We start from the raw sequence: 17,674 nt of genomic DNA, 5'->3' as shown, positions 1-17,674 counted from the left end.
TTAATTTCTTGCTCTGACATGATAATGATATGGGTGAGGGTTTATATAGCTAAGGCAGTAATCTAAATTCTGTTTATTTGGGAGTAACCCCATTGAATTAAATACAACAGACTTCTGCATAGACATGATTAAAAATGAGAGCCTGAACAATCATACATTTATCCTCCACACCCATACAGCTTTATTTCTTAGAAGAAAGGAGCCATCAGTATTTGGAGCCAAGAGGCACAAATTTCCCTTCCAAAATTTTCCAGCAACCTTTCTCAGAGCCTCTTTGACATCTTTATTTCTCAGGCTATATATGAGGGGGTTAATTAAAGGAGGGAGGACCATGTAAAGTAGTGGAAAGATTTTGTTAAGGTCTCTCATTGTTTCATTTTCTGGTTTGAAATATGCAATGAATATTGACCCATAGAAGACAGAAACAACAATGATGTGAGAAGAACAGGTGGAAAAGGCCTTCTGCTTCCCAGTGGTGGATGGGATTTTTAAAATGGCTGCAATGATAAATATGTAGGAGATAAGGGTCAAAAGAAAAGGAGGAAAACTGAACACAAAAGCCAGGATTAGAATGACATATTTCACAAAGCTGGTGTCACTGCATGAGATTTTAACCAATGAAAGAGATTCACAGAAGAAATGATCAATTTCATTGGAACCACAATAATGTAGTTGTGATATCAAGACCAAGCATATGGTGACCAACACAAGGCTGTTGATCCAAGAGCAACTGGCCAGCTGGATACAGAGTTTACCATTCATAAGAGTTGCATAATATAGGGGTTTGCATATGGCTAAGAAACGATCATAAGACATCACAGAGAGCAGATAGCTTTCTGTACCAATCAGGAGAGCAACAACAAAAATTTGTATGTAACATCCTTTAACAGAGATGGTTTTGTCTCCTGTCAGGAGACTGGCCAGCATCTTGGGCAGAGAGGCTGAGCTGTAGACTGCTTCCAAAAAAGACAGATTCCCCAGGAAGAAGTACATAGGTGTGTGCAGATGTTGATCAGTCACTATGAGAAAGACCATGAGGATATTGAAAGCAATTGTCAAAATGTAGATCCCTAGAAAAATAAGGAACAGAAAGATGTGCAGATGAGGGAGATTCCCAAATCCCAGAAGGATGAACTCTGTGATTTCACTCAGGTTTCTCTGCATTGTGGTTGACATCAAATGCTACATTCTGAAAGATAATGGGAAAGTGATATGAAAGTGATAGCCATTTTACAATAGTTAAGTACCACTGAGTGAAGAAATGGAAGGGAGAAAGATTCCATCAACGGTGTCTCTGGGGGAAAAAATGCACATCACCTATATTATTTATGCAAATTGATTTTCTCTGGAGTTAGAGATCTGACGGGGACAAACCTTGTTATGCTGAGCTCGTATTTTGCACCATTTGTATACGGTGTCTGTTTGATAATGTGTGGTTTGCTATGCCTAATAAAGGATATTTGATTTTTTGGCCAATGTACTGGAAGAAGCAAAGGTCACCAGTGTTGAAGTAATGATTCTTTAACATAAACTTTGTTGGACTGGTCATGTTGTGCGGATGCCTGATTATTGTCTTCCAAAGCAACTACTCTACTCTGAACTTTAAAATGGTAAATGTAATACTGATGGTCAACAAAAGTGGTTGAAAGGCTCTCTCAGGGCAAATCTAAAAAAAATGTAGTATAAACACTGACAACTGTGAAACACTGTCCTGTGAGTTCTCCATTTGGAGAACAGCCTTTACCAAAGGTGTCATCTGTTTTGAAGATGCTCAAACTCAGGACTTAAGGGAGAAATGCACCAAGAGTGAATTGCATTTGGTTCCCATAACTAAATTAACCTATGGATTTCAATGGGACCTAAGAGCCAACCCCAGCAGTCTTCAGTGGTCTCTCAACCAAAGAAGCAGAAAGTATTCAGTGCAGTGACATATTTCTTACTTCAGAACAAAGTGACAATCACACATTTATTACAAAGCTTTAGTTCCTGCAGATAATTAGCACTGAATGCAAATACCTTTATTATGAATGGATGAGGAGCTGAAGTTTGTATTGAGTGCAATTTCTGAGATGCTGTTCTTAGGAGCAAGTTGCATAGTCTGTTTTCTTCTATCCTCATCCTCACAGACTTGATTGGAAGTTTCTTTCTCCATCGATGCTTTATTTATTTTAGTATCCCATGGCATGTTTCTCCTCTCAGGCATATCAGAAAGAGAATGCCTCTAGCTGGTTATTATATATTATTAGAAATCAAAGGTAAACATATTGAGAGATAGGGACTAATTGTCAGAGAGGGAACATTAGCTTGAAATCTAGACCAAACTCACATGGGGATCATGTATCCCTAGTCACAGATGTGGGGCACACTGGGGACTTCCATTCTTAGAAATGTTCTTTAATGGATATTGTCAGGGAACTGCCATCAGAGGCACGCGAGAAGGAGAGGGTCTCTGATTCTGCAGGGGAAGGTCCAAGCGCTAGAGGGAGACTCAGCCGGGAAGAAGGGGAAGAGAATGAGTGTAACACCAGGGATCCAGGAGAGCAACGGGACAAGGAGGTGCAGGGGCTCCAGGACTCTTCATTGGAAGTTAGCGAGGAGAGCCCAAGCACCCCTCTGCCCACGCCCACCCTGCGCAGGAGACTCCCGCGCAGGGAGTGGAGGAAACGATTGGGCGTCAAACAACTCTTATGTTGGCAACGCTTTAAGAAACGCCCACAGACAGATTCTACGAATGACTAAGGGCAGCCACGCAAATATGGGCTGCGTAGTCCGGAGGGTTTAACCAGGCAATCCGATGCTCAAACGGAACCGGGTTATGCACGAGTAACTCCTAACCACTACAGCAATCTGTCTGTCCCTGAAACTTGCTCATGCGCAACAAGCAGAAGGGGGCATCATGAGTAAGACCGGAGGAGCAGGAGCCACGGGAGGGGCGGCTGGAGGCCAATCGCTGGAGGAGAGAAACCGCGATTTGGAAGCGCACATAGCCATCCTGACAGCGAGGCTGGAAGAACGACGGTCGCTGGATGCTCAGGGGAAACCCACCCCCATAGCAAGGAAGGTACCGGGACTGGTGCACAAGTTTGGGGGAAAGCCCCAAGAGTATGGGGCGTTTAGAACAGAAATAGAATATGCCTTGAAGCTGCAGAAAGATGATTTTGAAAATGACGCAGCCAAAGTTGCTTATATTGTGGGGCACTTGCAGGACGGGGCGAGAGAGTGGATCCAACCGCTCATGGTGACGCAGAATGACGCCATGGAGGATCTATCGAAATTCTTTCAGGCGATGGACGTTATGTTCAGTAGCGATGTGCAACAGAGTGTGACTAAATGGGAACTGCTAAGCTGTAAGCAGGGAGAAGGGTCAGTTAGAGACTATTGGTCACGTTTTGCCATGATTGTTCATCGTCTGGGGTGGCAGCTGGACTCGGAACCCATACAAATGCTATTTGAGGAGGGGTTGTCACCAACGGTCAAAGATGAGCTTTCGCGTGCACCCCGCCCACAGTCTATGGACCAGCTGACCAAGGCAGCCCTTGCGATTGGAGTAAGACAGGAAGCACGGGCTCAAGAGAGGCGGGAAGGGAGAGAGCAGCGTTGTCATGACTACCGCATTCCTAGAATGCCTAGGCAGCCTTCCCCGCTGGCGGAGCCAATGGAAATAGGCGGCGCGCACGCCCAGGAAGTTTCAAACGCCAGCGAGAGTCGCAAAAAGGAGGGAAAGGATGTAAAAACGACCAAGAAATGTTTCCTTTGCCAAAAGCCAGGACATTTTGCCAGAGTCTGCCCACAAAGAAAGGCCTGGCAAGGAATGGTGGGGGCTGTGGGGGGCGAGGAGGAGGAACCCCAAACTCCGGAGCAGGGAAACGGAAACGCTTGGCTGCCAATCAGCGGGCACAGTAGCCGAGCCCACAACCAATAAATGTGCCCAAACCAGATTCTCCAAGAGCAGCAATTGCCATTGAGGTGGTGCTTGAACTCCCAAATGGGCACCCAGTGAAGGTTCAAGGTATGCTGGACTCAGGAAGCTCATGCAATTTTTTTAGCAGGGACTTTGCCTTAGAGCATCAGCTTCACCTGCTACCTCTGGATGCACCTCTGCAAGTCACCACCATTGATGGGAGGGAACTGATTGGGGGGGAAGTTGCGCACCAGACCCCACCGATGAGAATGAGAGTGTCTAGGCACTCAGAGACAATCGCCTTCCACGTTGCCTCATTAGCGGGTCCCCCAATAATATTAGGGATGAGCTGGTTAGCGCAACATGATCCGATGGTGGCGTGGCATCAGAGGACCGTCAGCTTTGGGTCTGACTACTGCCTGCAGCACTGCCTAGGAGGGGAAACGCCAAGGATGAGCGTAGCCAGAGTGGCAAGCACTGCAGTGGAGGGGAAAGGGAAGGTGCCACCGCAATATGCCCATCTGAAGGAGGTTTTTAGTGAAAAGGAGGCAGATAGACTGCCACCCCACAGGCCGTTTGATTGCCAGATCAATTTGCTCCCTGGGGCGCAGCTGCCGGTGGGTAAGCTGTATGCCATGTCAGACAGAGAGATGAAGGAGTTACGGGACTTTATCGACAAGAACCTAAAGAGAGGGTTTATAAGAGAGTCAAAGGCAGTGGGGGGCAGTCCAGTATTTTTTGTGGACAAAAAGGACACTGATAAACCGAGACTGGTCGTGGACTTTAGGGGGGTAAATTTGGTGTCAGAACCTGTGACTTTCCCCATGCCCAGAATTGATGACATTCTAACGAGAGTGAGGAAGGGAAAGATTTTCACCAAGCTGGATCTGAGGGGGGCTTACAACTTAATCCGGATGAGAGAGGGGGATGAATGGAAGACCACCATGTTCACACCACTGGGGGCTTTTGAATATCTCGTTATGCCTTTCGGATTACAGTCAGGCTCCGCCTGTTTTCAAGCGTTCATGCACCACGTGTTGGGGTCTCTGCTTTACAAGAACTGTGTAGCATTCCTGGACGACGTCTTGATTTATTCAGAAAATGAGGAGCAACATGTGAGAGATGTCAGGGAAGTGCTACAACGTTTGCAGAAACACCAGTTGTGGGTCAAGCTAGAGAAATGTCAGTTTCATGCTCGAGAGGTGGAGTTCCTGGGGTACAAGTTATCTGACAAAGGCTTAGCAATGGACCCAAGCAAGGTGCAAGCAGTATTGGAGTGGAAGACCCCAAAGACACGAAAGGATGTGCAGAGGTTCCTAGGTTTTGGCAATTTCTACAGGAAGTTCATAAAGAACTTCGCACACTTGACGGCCCCAATCACGGACTGTCTCAGTAGTAAAAGAAAGTTTGTGTGGACGGAGGAAGCCCAGCAATCCTTTGAAAGATTGAAGAAGGCATTCGCGTCGGAGGAACAATTACTACATGTGGATTTGGAGAAACCAATGAGGGTGGAGACGGACGCGTCAGACAGAGCCATCGGGGTGGTTCTGTTGCAGCCAGGACTGAACCAGCAAGAATGGAAACTGTGCACCTTTTTCTCGAGGAAGCTGAGCAAGTCGGAACAAAACTACACCGTGTACGACCGAGAATTGCTAGCAATTTACGCCGCCTTTCGTCGGTGGCGCCATTTGCTGATAGGGGCGCAGCATAAGATCCAGGTCTGCACAGATCACAAGAACTTGGAATATTGGCGGACAGCACGGGTGCTCAACCAGAGACAGATTCGCTGGGCGCAGGAGTTTTCCAAGTTTTCCTTCGAAATCCAGTATGTGCCCGGCGAGCAGAACGTGAGAGCAGACGCTCTCTCACGGAAACCAGAATACTTCGAAGGAGAGGGGCCGCCAGAGACCCGCCACATCATACCTGAGGACTGATGGGTGTGTGGGGGTACTCTAGTGGGCACGAGAGAACTGGCAGGACTAACCAGGGACGATGAATTCGCCCGGACCAAAATCAGGGAACTCCAAGAGGGGAGGGGAGCACCAGAGGGGTTTGAAGAGAAGGAATGGGTGTTGTACTACAGGGGGGCGATGTACGTACCGGGGGAGGCTCTAAGAAGAAGGGTACTCAAACAACTACATGACACCCCCACAGCGGGGCATTTTGGGCAACACAAAACCATGATGCTGGTGACCCGACAATTTTGGTGGCCACGGGTGATGGAAGATGTACGCGAATATGTAAGAGGGTGTGACCGCTGCCAGAGGGCCAAAGGGGAACACACGATGCCAGCAGGTTTGCTGGAACCCTTACCCACGCCAAACAAACCCTGGGAGGTGGTGTCAATTGATTTCATGACGGATTTGCCCAAATCGAGGGGAAAAACAGCAGTGATGGTAGTAGTCGACTTGCTAACCAAAATGTGCCACTTTATCGCCTGCTCCCATGCGGTGACGGTGGAAGAAACGGCACGGTTGTTTGTAGAACACATTTTCAGGCTGCATGGCGCCCCCTTGAGGGTTTTATCTGACCGCGGAAAACAATTTACTTCCCGGTTCTGGAGGAAGCTCATGAGCCTACTGCAAGTCGAGGTCAGCTTCTCGACAGCGAGACACCCAGAAACCAATGGGCAGGCGGAAAGGGCAAACAGTGTACTCCAGCAATACTTACGCTGCTAGGTTAGCGAAAGGCAGAATGATTGGGTGGAGAAACTAGCGCTAGCAGAATTTGCGTACAATAATGCTGAACATGTGTCCACCGGTATGAGCCCCTTCTTGGCCAATTATGGGTGTCATCCCAGGGCATTCCCGGGCAATGAGGAACAGAGCTGGAGTGTGCCTGCAGCTGAACAGTTTGTGGAAGAAATGGAAGCGTTACATCAACAGCTCAAGATGAACCTAGAAAGGGCCAAAGCCAGTTACAAGAAGCAAGCAGATAAACACCGGAGGGAAGGGGAAACCATTAGGGTGGGGGATCACGTGTGGTTGTCCACTCAAGGGTTACCCTTTAAGGGAGGGTGCAAGAAGTTGCAGCCTAGAAGACTGGGCCCGTTCAAAGTTATACAACAGATAAACCCAGTGGCGTTCAAGCTCAGGTTGCCCAACAACATGAAAATGCACCCCGTGTTTCACAGGTCCTTGCTCTCACCACACAGAGAGGGGCGGGAATTCGGGGGGCGGGAGGTAGAAGTCTTGCCACAACCACAGGTAGAGGAGAGGGAACACCAGAGCTCAGCCGCAGAGATAGAGGATTCAAGGTGGTGAGGGTGGCAGGTGCAGTACTTGGTGGCGTGGGAAGGAGAGCCCTGGTCGGAAAACACGTGGGTGCCAGCAGAGGCAGTTGGTGACGAGCATATGGTGGAAGTGTTCCACCGACGGTTCCCAGATAAACCCAAGCCCTTAGGGCGATTCTGGGAAGAACAGTTCGGCACCACAGAGGAGGAAGAGAGTTTCAAAGGGTTTTCAGAATCCGAAGAAGAATCGGATTGGGAGAGTCATTCCTTGGGTGGGAACCTTGGCAGGTGGGAAGAGGTGTTCACACCCACAGATGAGGAGGACAGCTCTTTCCGGGGTTTCCTTGGCTCACCGACCAGAGAAGAGGCCGCAATAGAGCCCCCGGGTCGGAGGGGGAGTGAAGGGGGCCCTGGGAGGGAGGTGGATGTCAGGGAACTGCCATCAGAGGCATGGGAGAAGGAGAGGGTCTCTGATTCTGCAGGTGAAGGTCCAAGCGCTAGAGGGAGACTCAGCCGGGAAGAAGGGGAAGAGAATGAGTGTAACACCAGGGATCCAGGAGAGCAACGGGACAGGGAGGTGCAGGGGCTCCAGGACTCTTCGTTGGAAGTTAGCGAGGAGAGCCCAAGCACCCCTCTGCCCACGCCCACCCTGCACAGGAGACTCCCGCGCAGTGAGAGGCGGCGGCGATTGGGCATCAAACAACTCTTATGTTGGCAACGCTTTAAGAAACGCCCACAGACAGATTCTACGAGTGACTAAGGGCAGCCATGCAAATATGGGCTGCGTAGTCCGGAGGGTTTAACCAGGCAATCCGATGCTCAAACGGAGCAGGATTATGCACGAGTAACTCCTAACCACTACAGATATTCAGATTTTATTAAGGGAAACAAAGCCCTAGCTCTGCATGCATACAATATGCTGTTGATTTGGTGACTTAAACTGTAAGACTATTAGAGTGTAACTGGTATAACTTCCAGGTAGGTAGCTAAGTTGCTCTGACGCAGTCGAAATATATAAAAAGATTGTCCAGTAGCACCTGAGAGACTAATTAAGCAAGTTCTGGGTATATAATGTTCTGGGTATATAATTATACCAAGAACATATTTAGAATCATAGAATCATAGAATTCTATATTTAGTTTGTCTCTAAATTGCTACTGTATTACTTTATTCGTGTGAGTTGGCCTTGGGTGGCACATATTTTTCATTCTGCTTACCTTTCCTCCACTGCTCTGCATCCTCCCTTTTGCCTTCAAAAATCATATTTTTGCACTCATTACTTTAAAAGGAAAAGGGAATTATTTATTTGTTTTTATTTTATTTTATTTATTTAGTTAGTTAGTTATTTGTTTTCACATATTACAGTACAATACAGATGTACCAAAGCCAACACCATTTCTCCCCATGCCCCCCATACATTTACATTTATATTTCCTCAATCCATCATATTATTCTTTTCTCCCTTCGCCCACTTCCCTCCGCCCCCACTTCATTTCCTCCACATTATACAATTTACAATAATCTTTGCATTCTATAGTCTTCTCAAGTCATCTATATATTCTTATTATCTTTCCTTACTAATTTTTCTTCCATCCGCTACTTCACCTTTTAATCTATGCATATTAGCATATATATTTTTGAGCAATATTTTGTCATATATTCATCAAAACATTTCCACTCCTTTTTTAATTTTTGATTTGACTGATTTCTTATTATAGCAGTTAATCTTGCCAAAATTAAATATTCATTTAGTTTACAAATCCAATCCTCCTTTGTGGGTATAGTTTGTGATTTCCACCTAGCAGCAAACATTATTCTAGCAGCTGTACTTGCATATAGGAAACCTCCCCCCCCCCCCCAACGTGGTATCTCTTCATCTATCAGTCCCAGGAGATATGTCTCTGGTTTATTTGTTACTGATATTTTCAACATCTTATTTAGTTCTCCATGTACTTGACATGCCTAGTGCACTGAACTGTGATCATTGATCCAGACCAACTTGTAGCTGAAACCTAGAAAAGTATGTGAACCAACACACAGTCATCCTTTTGAATTCACTCTTCTCTGAATTTTGCAATGCAGTTCTCCAGCCAAGTAATTTGTACAGAACTGCATGCACTGAGATAAGTTGCATTTTGGGGAAAATAACATACAGAATGCATTAGGGGGAAATGCTTGAAAAAACATGTATATTCACATACAGAAATACGTGTCTCTGGAGAAATTTGCATCAAAATGCTTCCTTTAGGATTAATTTGCCCCTCCCCCCCACAAAAAATTGCTATAGGTATGGAGAACTGAATTTAAGATTCTGGGGAAATGAGAAAAGAAGAGAAACCACAACTGCCAGATATCTACAACTGAACCATGGGAAGTGATAAGGATATGAGAGAAGTCAAATTGACAGATCCATTCATCCCTAGACATCCATAGGATTTATTTCACTTTATTCATTTATTTCAAAAGATGTCTTTATTGCTGGATTGGATAAAAATCTCAAAGTAGTTTTCAGCAAGAATGAAAACAAAAATTATCAGTAAAAACAGATAACTATTTAAAGCTTTTTTAAAAAAAAAAAATAAGAGCGGCAGTATGCTAAAATCCAAATTAAAATACATGTCAATATTCCACATGCCTGGATACATTAGCCTAAAGGAAAATGTTTTTGGCAGGTGCCAAAAAAAAGAGTACAGTGAAGGCACCTGCCTTAAGTAAATAAGGAGAGAGTGCAAAAGTGTGCATGAGTCTTATGATGCATCTTTAGCAATCCCAGTTCCACAAACTGATGCAGTTAAGTGGGCATAGATGGAGTAAGGTGATGTCACAGTTCAATTTATCCCAAGCTTTATGTAACTATACCTTGAAGTAGGGCTGGTAGCAAATTGGGAAGCAGTGCAGGTTCTGATCAGACGTGCTATATGCTGATAGGGTAGATATTCAGTTGCATTGTAGAGAACCTCTGGAAAAACAATCTGTCAATGCTACTCTTCAGAAGTAGCACTGAAACCACTGCAACACAGTGTCTCCCATTACAATTACTCGGAGTCATTCCAGAAGGATACCTTCATCACTAGTATCGACATCTGAAGAGACACCAAGAACAAGCAAAGTCCCACTTCCCTGATTAACCCTCTGTGCTAATTTCTTAAATATATATATAGCCATAGGAAAAAGTTACACTGAAACAGATGCTTGAAACTTAACTTTCAAGCAAAAACGTATTATAATGTTTTCAACTTCCATGCCTTCACCACTCAACTAATTTCTATAATTTCATGCTCTGACATGATAATGATATGGGTGAGGGTTTATATAGCTAAGGCAGTAATCTAAATTCTGTTTATTTGGGAGTAACCCCATTGAATTAAATACAACGGACTTCTGCATAGACATGATTAAAAATCAGAGTCTGAACAATCATACATTTATCCTCCACACCCATACAGCTTTATTTCTTAGAAGAAAGGAGCCATCAGTATTTGGAAACAAGAGGCACGAATTTCCCTTCCAAAATTTTCCAGCAACCTTTCTCAGAGCCTCTTTGACATCTTTATTTCTCAGGCTATATATGAGGGGGTTAATTAAAGGAGGGAGGACCATGCAAAGTAGTGGAAAGATTTTGTTAAGGTCTCTCATTGTTTCATTTTTTGGTGTGAAGTATGTAATGAATATTGACCCATAGAAGATAGAAACAACAATCACATGAGAAGAACAGGTGGAAAAGGCCTTCTGCTTCCCAGTGGTGGATGGGATTTTTAAAATGGCAGCAATAATATATATGTAGGAGATAAGGGTCAAAAGAAAAGGAGGAAAACTGAACACAAAAGCCAGGACTAGAATGACATATTTCACAAGGCTGGTGTCACTGCATGAGATTTTAACTAATGAAAGAGCTTCACAAAATAAATTATCAATTTCATTTGAACCACAATAATGTAGTTGCCACATCAAGACCAAACATATGGTGACCAACACAAGGCTGTTGATCCAAGAGCAACTGGCCAGCTGGATACACAGCTTACCATTCATAAGAGTTGCATAATATAGGGGTTTGCATATGGCTAAGAAACGATCATAAGACATCACAGAGAGCAGATAACATTCTGTACCAATCAGGAGAGCAACAACAAAAAATTGTATTTGACATCCTTTAACAGAGATGGCTTTGTCTCCTGTCAGGAGACTGGCCAGCATCTTGGGCAGAGAGGCTGAGCTGTAGACTGCTTCCAAAAAAGACAGATTCCCCAGGAAGAAGTACATAGGTGTGTGCAGATGATGATCAGTCACTATGAGAAAGACCATGAGGATATTGAAAGCAATTGTCAAAATGTAGATCCCTAGAAAAACAAGGAATAGAAAGATGTGCAGATGAGGGAGATTCCCAAATCCCAGAAGGATGAACTCTGTGACTTCACTCAGGTTTCTCTGCATTGTGGTTGTCATCAAATGCTATATTCCGAAAGATAATTGGAAAGTGATATGAAAGTGATAGCCATTATACAATAGTTAAGTACCACTGAGTGAAGAAATAGAAGGGAGAGCAATATAATCTAGTCTTCAGTGGTCTCTCAACCAAAGAAAACGGAAAGCATTCAGTGTTACCAGATACTTCTTACTACTGAATACAGTGAGGAATTGACAACCACACTTTTATTACAAAGTTTTAGTTCCTGCAGATACATAATTAGCACTGAATGCAAATACCTTTATCATGAATGGATGAGGAGCTGATTTTTGTATTGAGTGCAATTTCTGAGATGCTGTTCTTAGGAGCAGGTTGGATAATTTGTTTTCTTCTATCCCCATCTTCACAGACTTGATTGGAAGTTTCTTTCTCCATAGCTGCTTTATTTATTTTAGCATCCCATGGCATGTTTCTCATTTCAGGCTTTATCAGAAAGAGGAAGCCTCTAGCTGGTTGTTATATATTATTAGAAATCAAAGGTAAACATATTGATATATAGGGACTAATTGTCAGAGAGGGAACATTAGCTTGAAAGCTAGACCAAACTCACATGGGGATCATGCATCCCTAGTCACAGATGTGGGGCACTTTGGGGACTTACTTTCTTAGAAATGTTCTTTAATGGTTCAGATTTTATTATGGGAAATAAAGCCCTAGCTCTTTTACTTATGGAGTTATAAGAACAGCATGAATACATGCTGTTGATTTGGTCACTTAAAAAGTACAGTGGTACCTCAGGTTAAGAACTTAATTCATTCTGGAGGTCTGTTCTTAACCTGAAACTGTTCTTAACCTGAAGCACCACTTTAGCTAATGGGGCCTCCTTCTGCCGCTGCACCACCACTGCACGATTTCTGTTCTCATCCTGAAGCAAAGTTCTTTTTTTTTTTTTATAAAATTTTTTATTGCGTTTCTTTCCATAGGTTAACGGATTTGTTTACACAGCAACATGCAAGAAACATTTTTTTTTACATATGAAGAAAAGTAAAGAGAAAGAAGAAAAAGTTAAGATACTTTCATAACGTCCTTCGACGGCTCATTTTTGGACCTCCTCGCATCCTCTCAGCATTGCATTCATTATTCTAACCAGTTCAGCAATTTGTTATCTTGTTTCCCATCTTATTATACCTTTAAATTTATTATGTTACCAATTTCGAAAATTTGTAATTTAGTTTTAACACTCTTAATAAACATAATATTTTGTTTCTAATTTGTCTCGTTTTTTTCCATCAATACTTACTTTATCATTTACTTAAAATAAATTGCAGAAGCATAACGTTTCTTAATCGTGCGCAATCTTAACATTCAAACAACTTATAATGTTTTTGCAAATAGTCCTTAAATTTTTTCCAGTCCTCCTCCATTGTTTCTTCGCTCAGATCTCGAATTCTGCCAGTCATTTCTGCCAGCTCCATGTAGTCCATCAGCTGCGTCTGCCAGTCCTCCAGTGTGGGTAAATCTGGTGTCTTCCAGAACTTTGCGATAAGAATCCTAGCTGCTGTGGTTGCATACATAAACAAGGTTCTGTCCTTCTTTGGCACCTTCCGGTCCACCATGCCCAGAAGAAAGGCCTCTGGTTTCTTAGAAAAGGTATATCTGAATACCTTTTTCAGCTCATTATGTATCATTTCCCAAAAGGCCTTTACTTTCGGGCAGGTCCACCAGAGGTGAAAGAATGTCCCTTCTGCCTCCTTGCATTTCCAACACTTATTATCAGAAAGATGATATATTTTAGCCAACTTGACTGGGGTCATGTACCACCGGTATACCATTTTCATAATGTTCTCTTTCAAGGCACTACATGCCGTGAATTTCATACCGGTGTTCCATAACCTTTCCCAGTCCTCAGACATAATGTTGTGTCCTACATCCTGTGCCCATTTTATCATAGCAGATTTAACTGTCTCATCCTGTGTGTTCCATTTAAGCAGCAAGTCATACATCCTCGAAAGTACCTTAGTCTTTGGTTCTAGTAACTCCGTCTCCAGTTTCGATTTCTCCAACTGGAAACCCACTTTTTTATCCATTTTAAATACCTCTTGAATTTGAGCATAATGTAACCAATCTCGCACCTTGTTTTTTAGTTTGTCCTGGCTTTGGAGCTTCCAATTATCTCCAACTCTTTCAATCAATTCCCAATATTTTGGCCAGTAGGCCTCCATATTGGGCCTTTTTTTAGAGATCTTGGCTTCCACTGGTGATAACCACCTCGGGGTCTTGCTTTCTAATAAGTCCTTATACTTCATCCAGACGGCAAAAATTGATTTTCTGACAATATGGTTTTTAAACAGTTTATGAACCTTCGCCTTGTCATACCACAAGTATGCATGCCAACCATAAACATTGTCAAACCCTTCCAGATCTAGGACATCGGTGTTTTCCAACAGAAACCAATCCTTCAGCCAGCAGAAGGCTGCAGCCTCATAGTACAACCTTAAATCCGGCAGGGCAAACCCCCCTCTTTCTTTTGAGTCAGTTAGTATTTTGAATTTAATTCGGGGCTTTTTGCCCTGCCAGACAAACTTAGAGATATCCTTCTGCCATTTTCCAAAACATTCCATTCTGTCCACGACCTGGAGGGTTTGAAATAAAAATAACATTTTTGGCAAAACACACATCTTTATAGCTGCGATTCGGCCTGACAAGGTAAGTTTCAATCTTGACCAAATATCCAAGTCTTTTTTGATCTCCGACCAACATTTTTCATAATTATCTTTGAATAGATTTAAGTTTTTGGTGGACAAAGATACCCCCAGGTATTTCACTTTTTTAACCACACTTAGCTCTGTCTCTTTCTGGTACCCCTCTATCTCTGTAGGCGTCAAATTTTTGGCCAAAACCTTAGTTTTTTGTTTGTTTAGCTTGAATCCTGCCACCCGACCAAACTCCAAAATAAGTTCAAGAACTCTTTTTGTGCTAGATTCTGGCTCCTGTACTGTAATGACTAGGTCATCTGCAAAAGCTTTCAGTTTGTATTGTTTCGCTCCGACCACTATACCCTGCACCAACTGGTCCTCCCTGATCATATTCAGCAATACCTCCAGAACAGAAATAAATAACAGAGGGGATAAAGGGCACCCCTGTCGTGTCCCTTTTTCAATTTGGAGTTCCTCAGATACCACATTGTTCACTATCAGTTTGGCTTTTTGTTCTGAATAGATTGCTTCTAATCCATTTTCAAACCCCCGTCCCACTCCCATCCCTTTCAAGTTTTTCTTCATAAACATCCAAGAAATGTTGTCAAATGCTTTCTCCGCATCAATAAAGATTAAAGCAGCCCTTGTGTTTCTAATTCGCAACAACTCCAATATATCAATAATGTTCCTGGTGTTGTCAGACATATGTCTACCAGGGAGAAAGCCTGCTTGGTCCTTGTGAATTACTTCATTTAGTACATTTTTAAGTCTATTTGCTAAAATGTCTGCAAATATTTTGTAATCCACATTCAGGAGTGAGATGGGACGGTAGTTCTTAAGCTGAGTCTTTTCCCTTTCTGACTTGGGAATCAATGTGATGAATGCTTCTTTCCACGTTTCCGGTGCCTTTCTCCCCTCCATGATCTGGTTACAAACCTCCAACAACGGTTGTATCAAGAAGTCCTTCAAAGTCTTATAATATTTGGAGGTAAGTCCATCCGGGCCTGGAGATTTGCCCAGCTGCATGTTCTGGATGGCACCTTCAATTTCCTGTTGAGTTATTTTGCTGTTAAGGATTGATCTTTTATCTTGGCTTATTTTAGGTAGTCCATTTATCCTCAAAAATTGATCTATTTCCAGTTCTTTCTGAGGCCCCTGTGCGTAAAGCTCTTTGAAGTATCTGTGGAAGCACTTTCTTATTTCTTCTGGTTTCTGAACTATTTTTCCTTGAATCTCCAAGTTTGTAACCGTATTTAACTTTTGTCTTTTTTTCAACTGCCAAGCTAGCAATTTTCCACATTTATTTGCTGATTCAAACGATCTCTGCTTCATTTGTTTAATTTTCCACTCAATCTCTTGATTGATCAGTTTCGAATATTGTGCTTGATGGAATTTGATCTCTCTTAGCACCTCTTTTGACTTCGGTTTGATTCTCAACTTTTTCTCTCCTTCACTTATTTTCTCTAAAATTTTTTCCTTTTTTCCATTCCAAAATTTTCTCTTTATTGTATTCTGTTGTATCAGAAACCCTCTCATTACAGCTTTACTTGCATCCCAGATTGTTCTTTTCTCCACCGTGGTGTTCAAATTTATTTCAAAGTAGTCCTTTAGCGTTTTTTGGGCCTTCTTAACAATCTCTTGATCTCTTAACAAGGTGTCATTCATTCTCCATCTGAAGGATCCAGTTGGGAAAAGTCTCAATTCCATTTTTAAGGCATTATGGTCGGAGCAGGTTTTTGGGCAGATTTCCACTTTTCTTGTTTTCGGGGCCAGCCCTCTAGATATCCAAATTTGGTCAATTCGTGTCCATGACAAGTGGGCCTCAGAGAAGAAGGTTCCTTCTTTACCCAAGGGGTTCCTTGTCCTCCAAATGTCAATCAAGTCCATATTGTCTGTCATTTCAAAAAAGGTTTTAGGGAGTCTGCCGTCTGTTGTTAAGTTTTGATTTTGGGATTTGTCCATATTTGTAGACACCACCCCATTCATGTCTCCCATCACAATAATGTTGGAATAGTCCAAATAGTCCATCATTGTCTCATGCAGCTTCTTATAGAATTCTGATTTTCCATCATTTGGCGCATAAACTCCTAATATCAAAATCTTTTCCCCTTGTGTTTGGATTTCAATTGCGAGAATTCTTCCATGATCATCTTTGAATAGAAATTTTGGTGACAGGTTCTCCTTTGCATAAATTACAACGCCTCTTTTTTTAACTTTGTCTGATGAGATAAATTCTTGGCCAAGTCTTTTATTGATTAATACTTTCCTATGGAGCCTAGTCACATGTGTTTCTTGAAGGCATATTACATCCAATTGTTCTTTTTTTAGGATATGAAATATCCTCCTTCTTTTTTCCGGAGAATTCCCGCCATTTATGTTCCAACTAAGTAGCTGCAGAGACATCCTGTTCTAATTAAGATGTTCTTAGGATGAGGTGTCTTCCTTTTGCTCAGATCCCGAGGGTGCAGGCGTTGGCCCGCTTCCAGGCAGTATTGGTGCTGGTAAAACTGGAAGCCAATCCACTCCTTTTTGGAGATCTTCTCCGTGGTCGTGAAGGAACTTTTGGTTATCTTCAGGTGTTCTAATTTTAACCTTCCTTTCTTTGTAGGTGAAGGATAATCCTTGTGGAAACTCCCACCTATAGGGAATTGCGTTGTGTCTCAACAATTTTGCTAGTTCTGTATAGGTGGCTCTGAGGTCCAGCAACTGTCTCGGAATATCTCTATAAATTTCCACCCTTTTGTCTTGTATTTCAATTGCTTTTTTGAAGTGAAGACCTAGGATCTTGTCTCTCTCTTCCTTTGATCTTAAAATTATCAAACAGTCTCTGGATCTGTCTTTCCTTACCAATCTTCCCAGTCTATATGCCGAGACAATCCTGAAATCTGTATCTTCCTTTAAACCCCAGAACTTCGAGAATTCCTGTGTCAAGTATCCAATCAAGTCTCCTTGTTCAAGTTCCGGGATGCCTCTCAATTTGATGTTATTCTCGCGATTTTTCAATTCCACCATTGACAGATAAACTTGTTGTTCACCCACCTGTTTGTGCAGGGGCTTAACTTCTCCCTTTATTTCTTCAACTTCTTTTTGTAAAGCTCCCACTTTCTGGATTGCTTCTCCAGCTAATTCCCGATTTTCCGCTGTTGCTCCTTGCAAATTCTCTATGGCTTGCGTGTGCTGGGAAACTTGATCAGTCAATTTTTGAATCGAGGAAGTCGCTTTATCTATCTTCAGAGACTGGTCGTCCACCTTCTGGTTTAAACTTGATAATTGCTCCAATATTTGTTTTAATAGTGTATCTGACCCACCTGCTGCCATATCTTCCTCAGTGGGCTTCTCAGTTATTTCCCCTTGTTCCCTTTGGGTCACCAGTACAGCTGGAACCGACGATCGGCGTCCTTGGGTCAGTGTTGTTTGTACAAATTGTGCTGGTTTTCTTT

General features: G+C 43.0%; 3 protein-coding genes across 3 annotated transcripts in view; all 3 read right to left on the bottom strand.

The window, feature by feature from the left end:
* The window catches only part of LOC308571684 (vomeronasal type-2 receptor 26-like), a gene marked incomplete at both ends in the record, with an annotated part of 363,060 nt that overhangs the window by 229,298 nt on the left and 116,088 nt on the right, over positions 1-17,674 (bottom strand). The gene's annotated exons all lie outside the window — the stretch shown is intronic.
* Positions 151-1,164, bottom strand: LOC308570642 (olfactory receptor 2AP1-like; the record flags this gene model as incomplete). Its single annotated transcript, XM_081165556.1, has 1 exon — positions 151-1,164. One exon carries the CDS (start codon positions 1,162-1,164, stop codon positions 151-153), a length of 1,014 nt encoding a protein of 337 aa, XP_081021682.1.
* On the bottom strand, positions 10,551-11,564 carry LOC308570641 (olfactory receptor 2AP1-like; the record flags this gene model as incomplete). Its single annotated transcript, XM_081165555.1, has 1 exon — positions 10,551-11,564. The coding sequence occupies one exon, from the start codon at positions 11,562-11,564 to the stop codon at positions 10,551-10,553; it is 1,014 nt and encodes a 337-aa protein (XP_081021681.1).

This window comes from Podarcis bocagei (genome assembly GCF_964188305.1).
Source record: "Podarcis bocagei genome assembly, chromosome: 13".
Taxonomy (NCBI): Eukaryota; Metazoa; Chordata; class Lepidosauria; order Squamata; family Lacertidae; genus Podarcis; species Podarcis bocagei.
The sequence above is the reverse complement of the archived record's forward strand: the minus strand, read 5'-3'. Positions and strand labels throughout refer to the sequence as shown.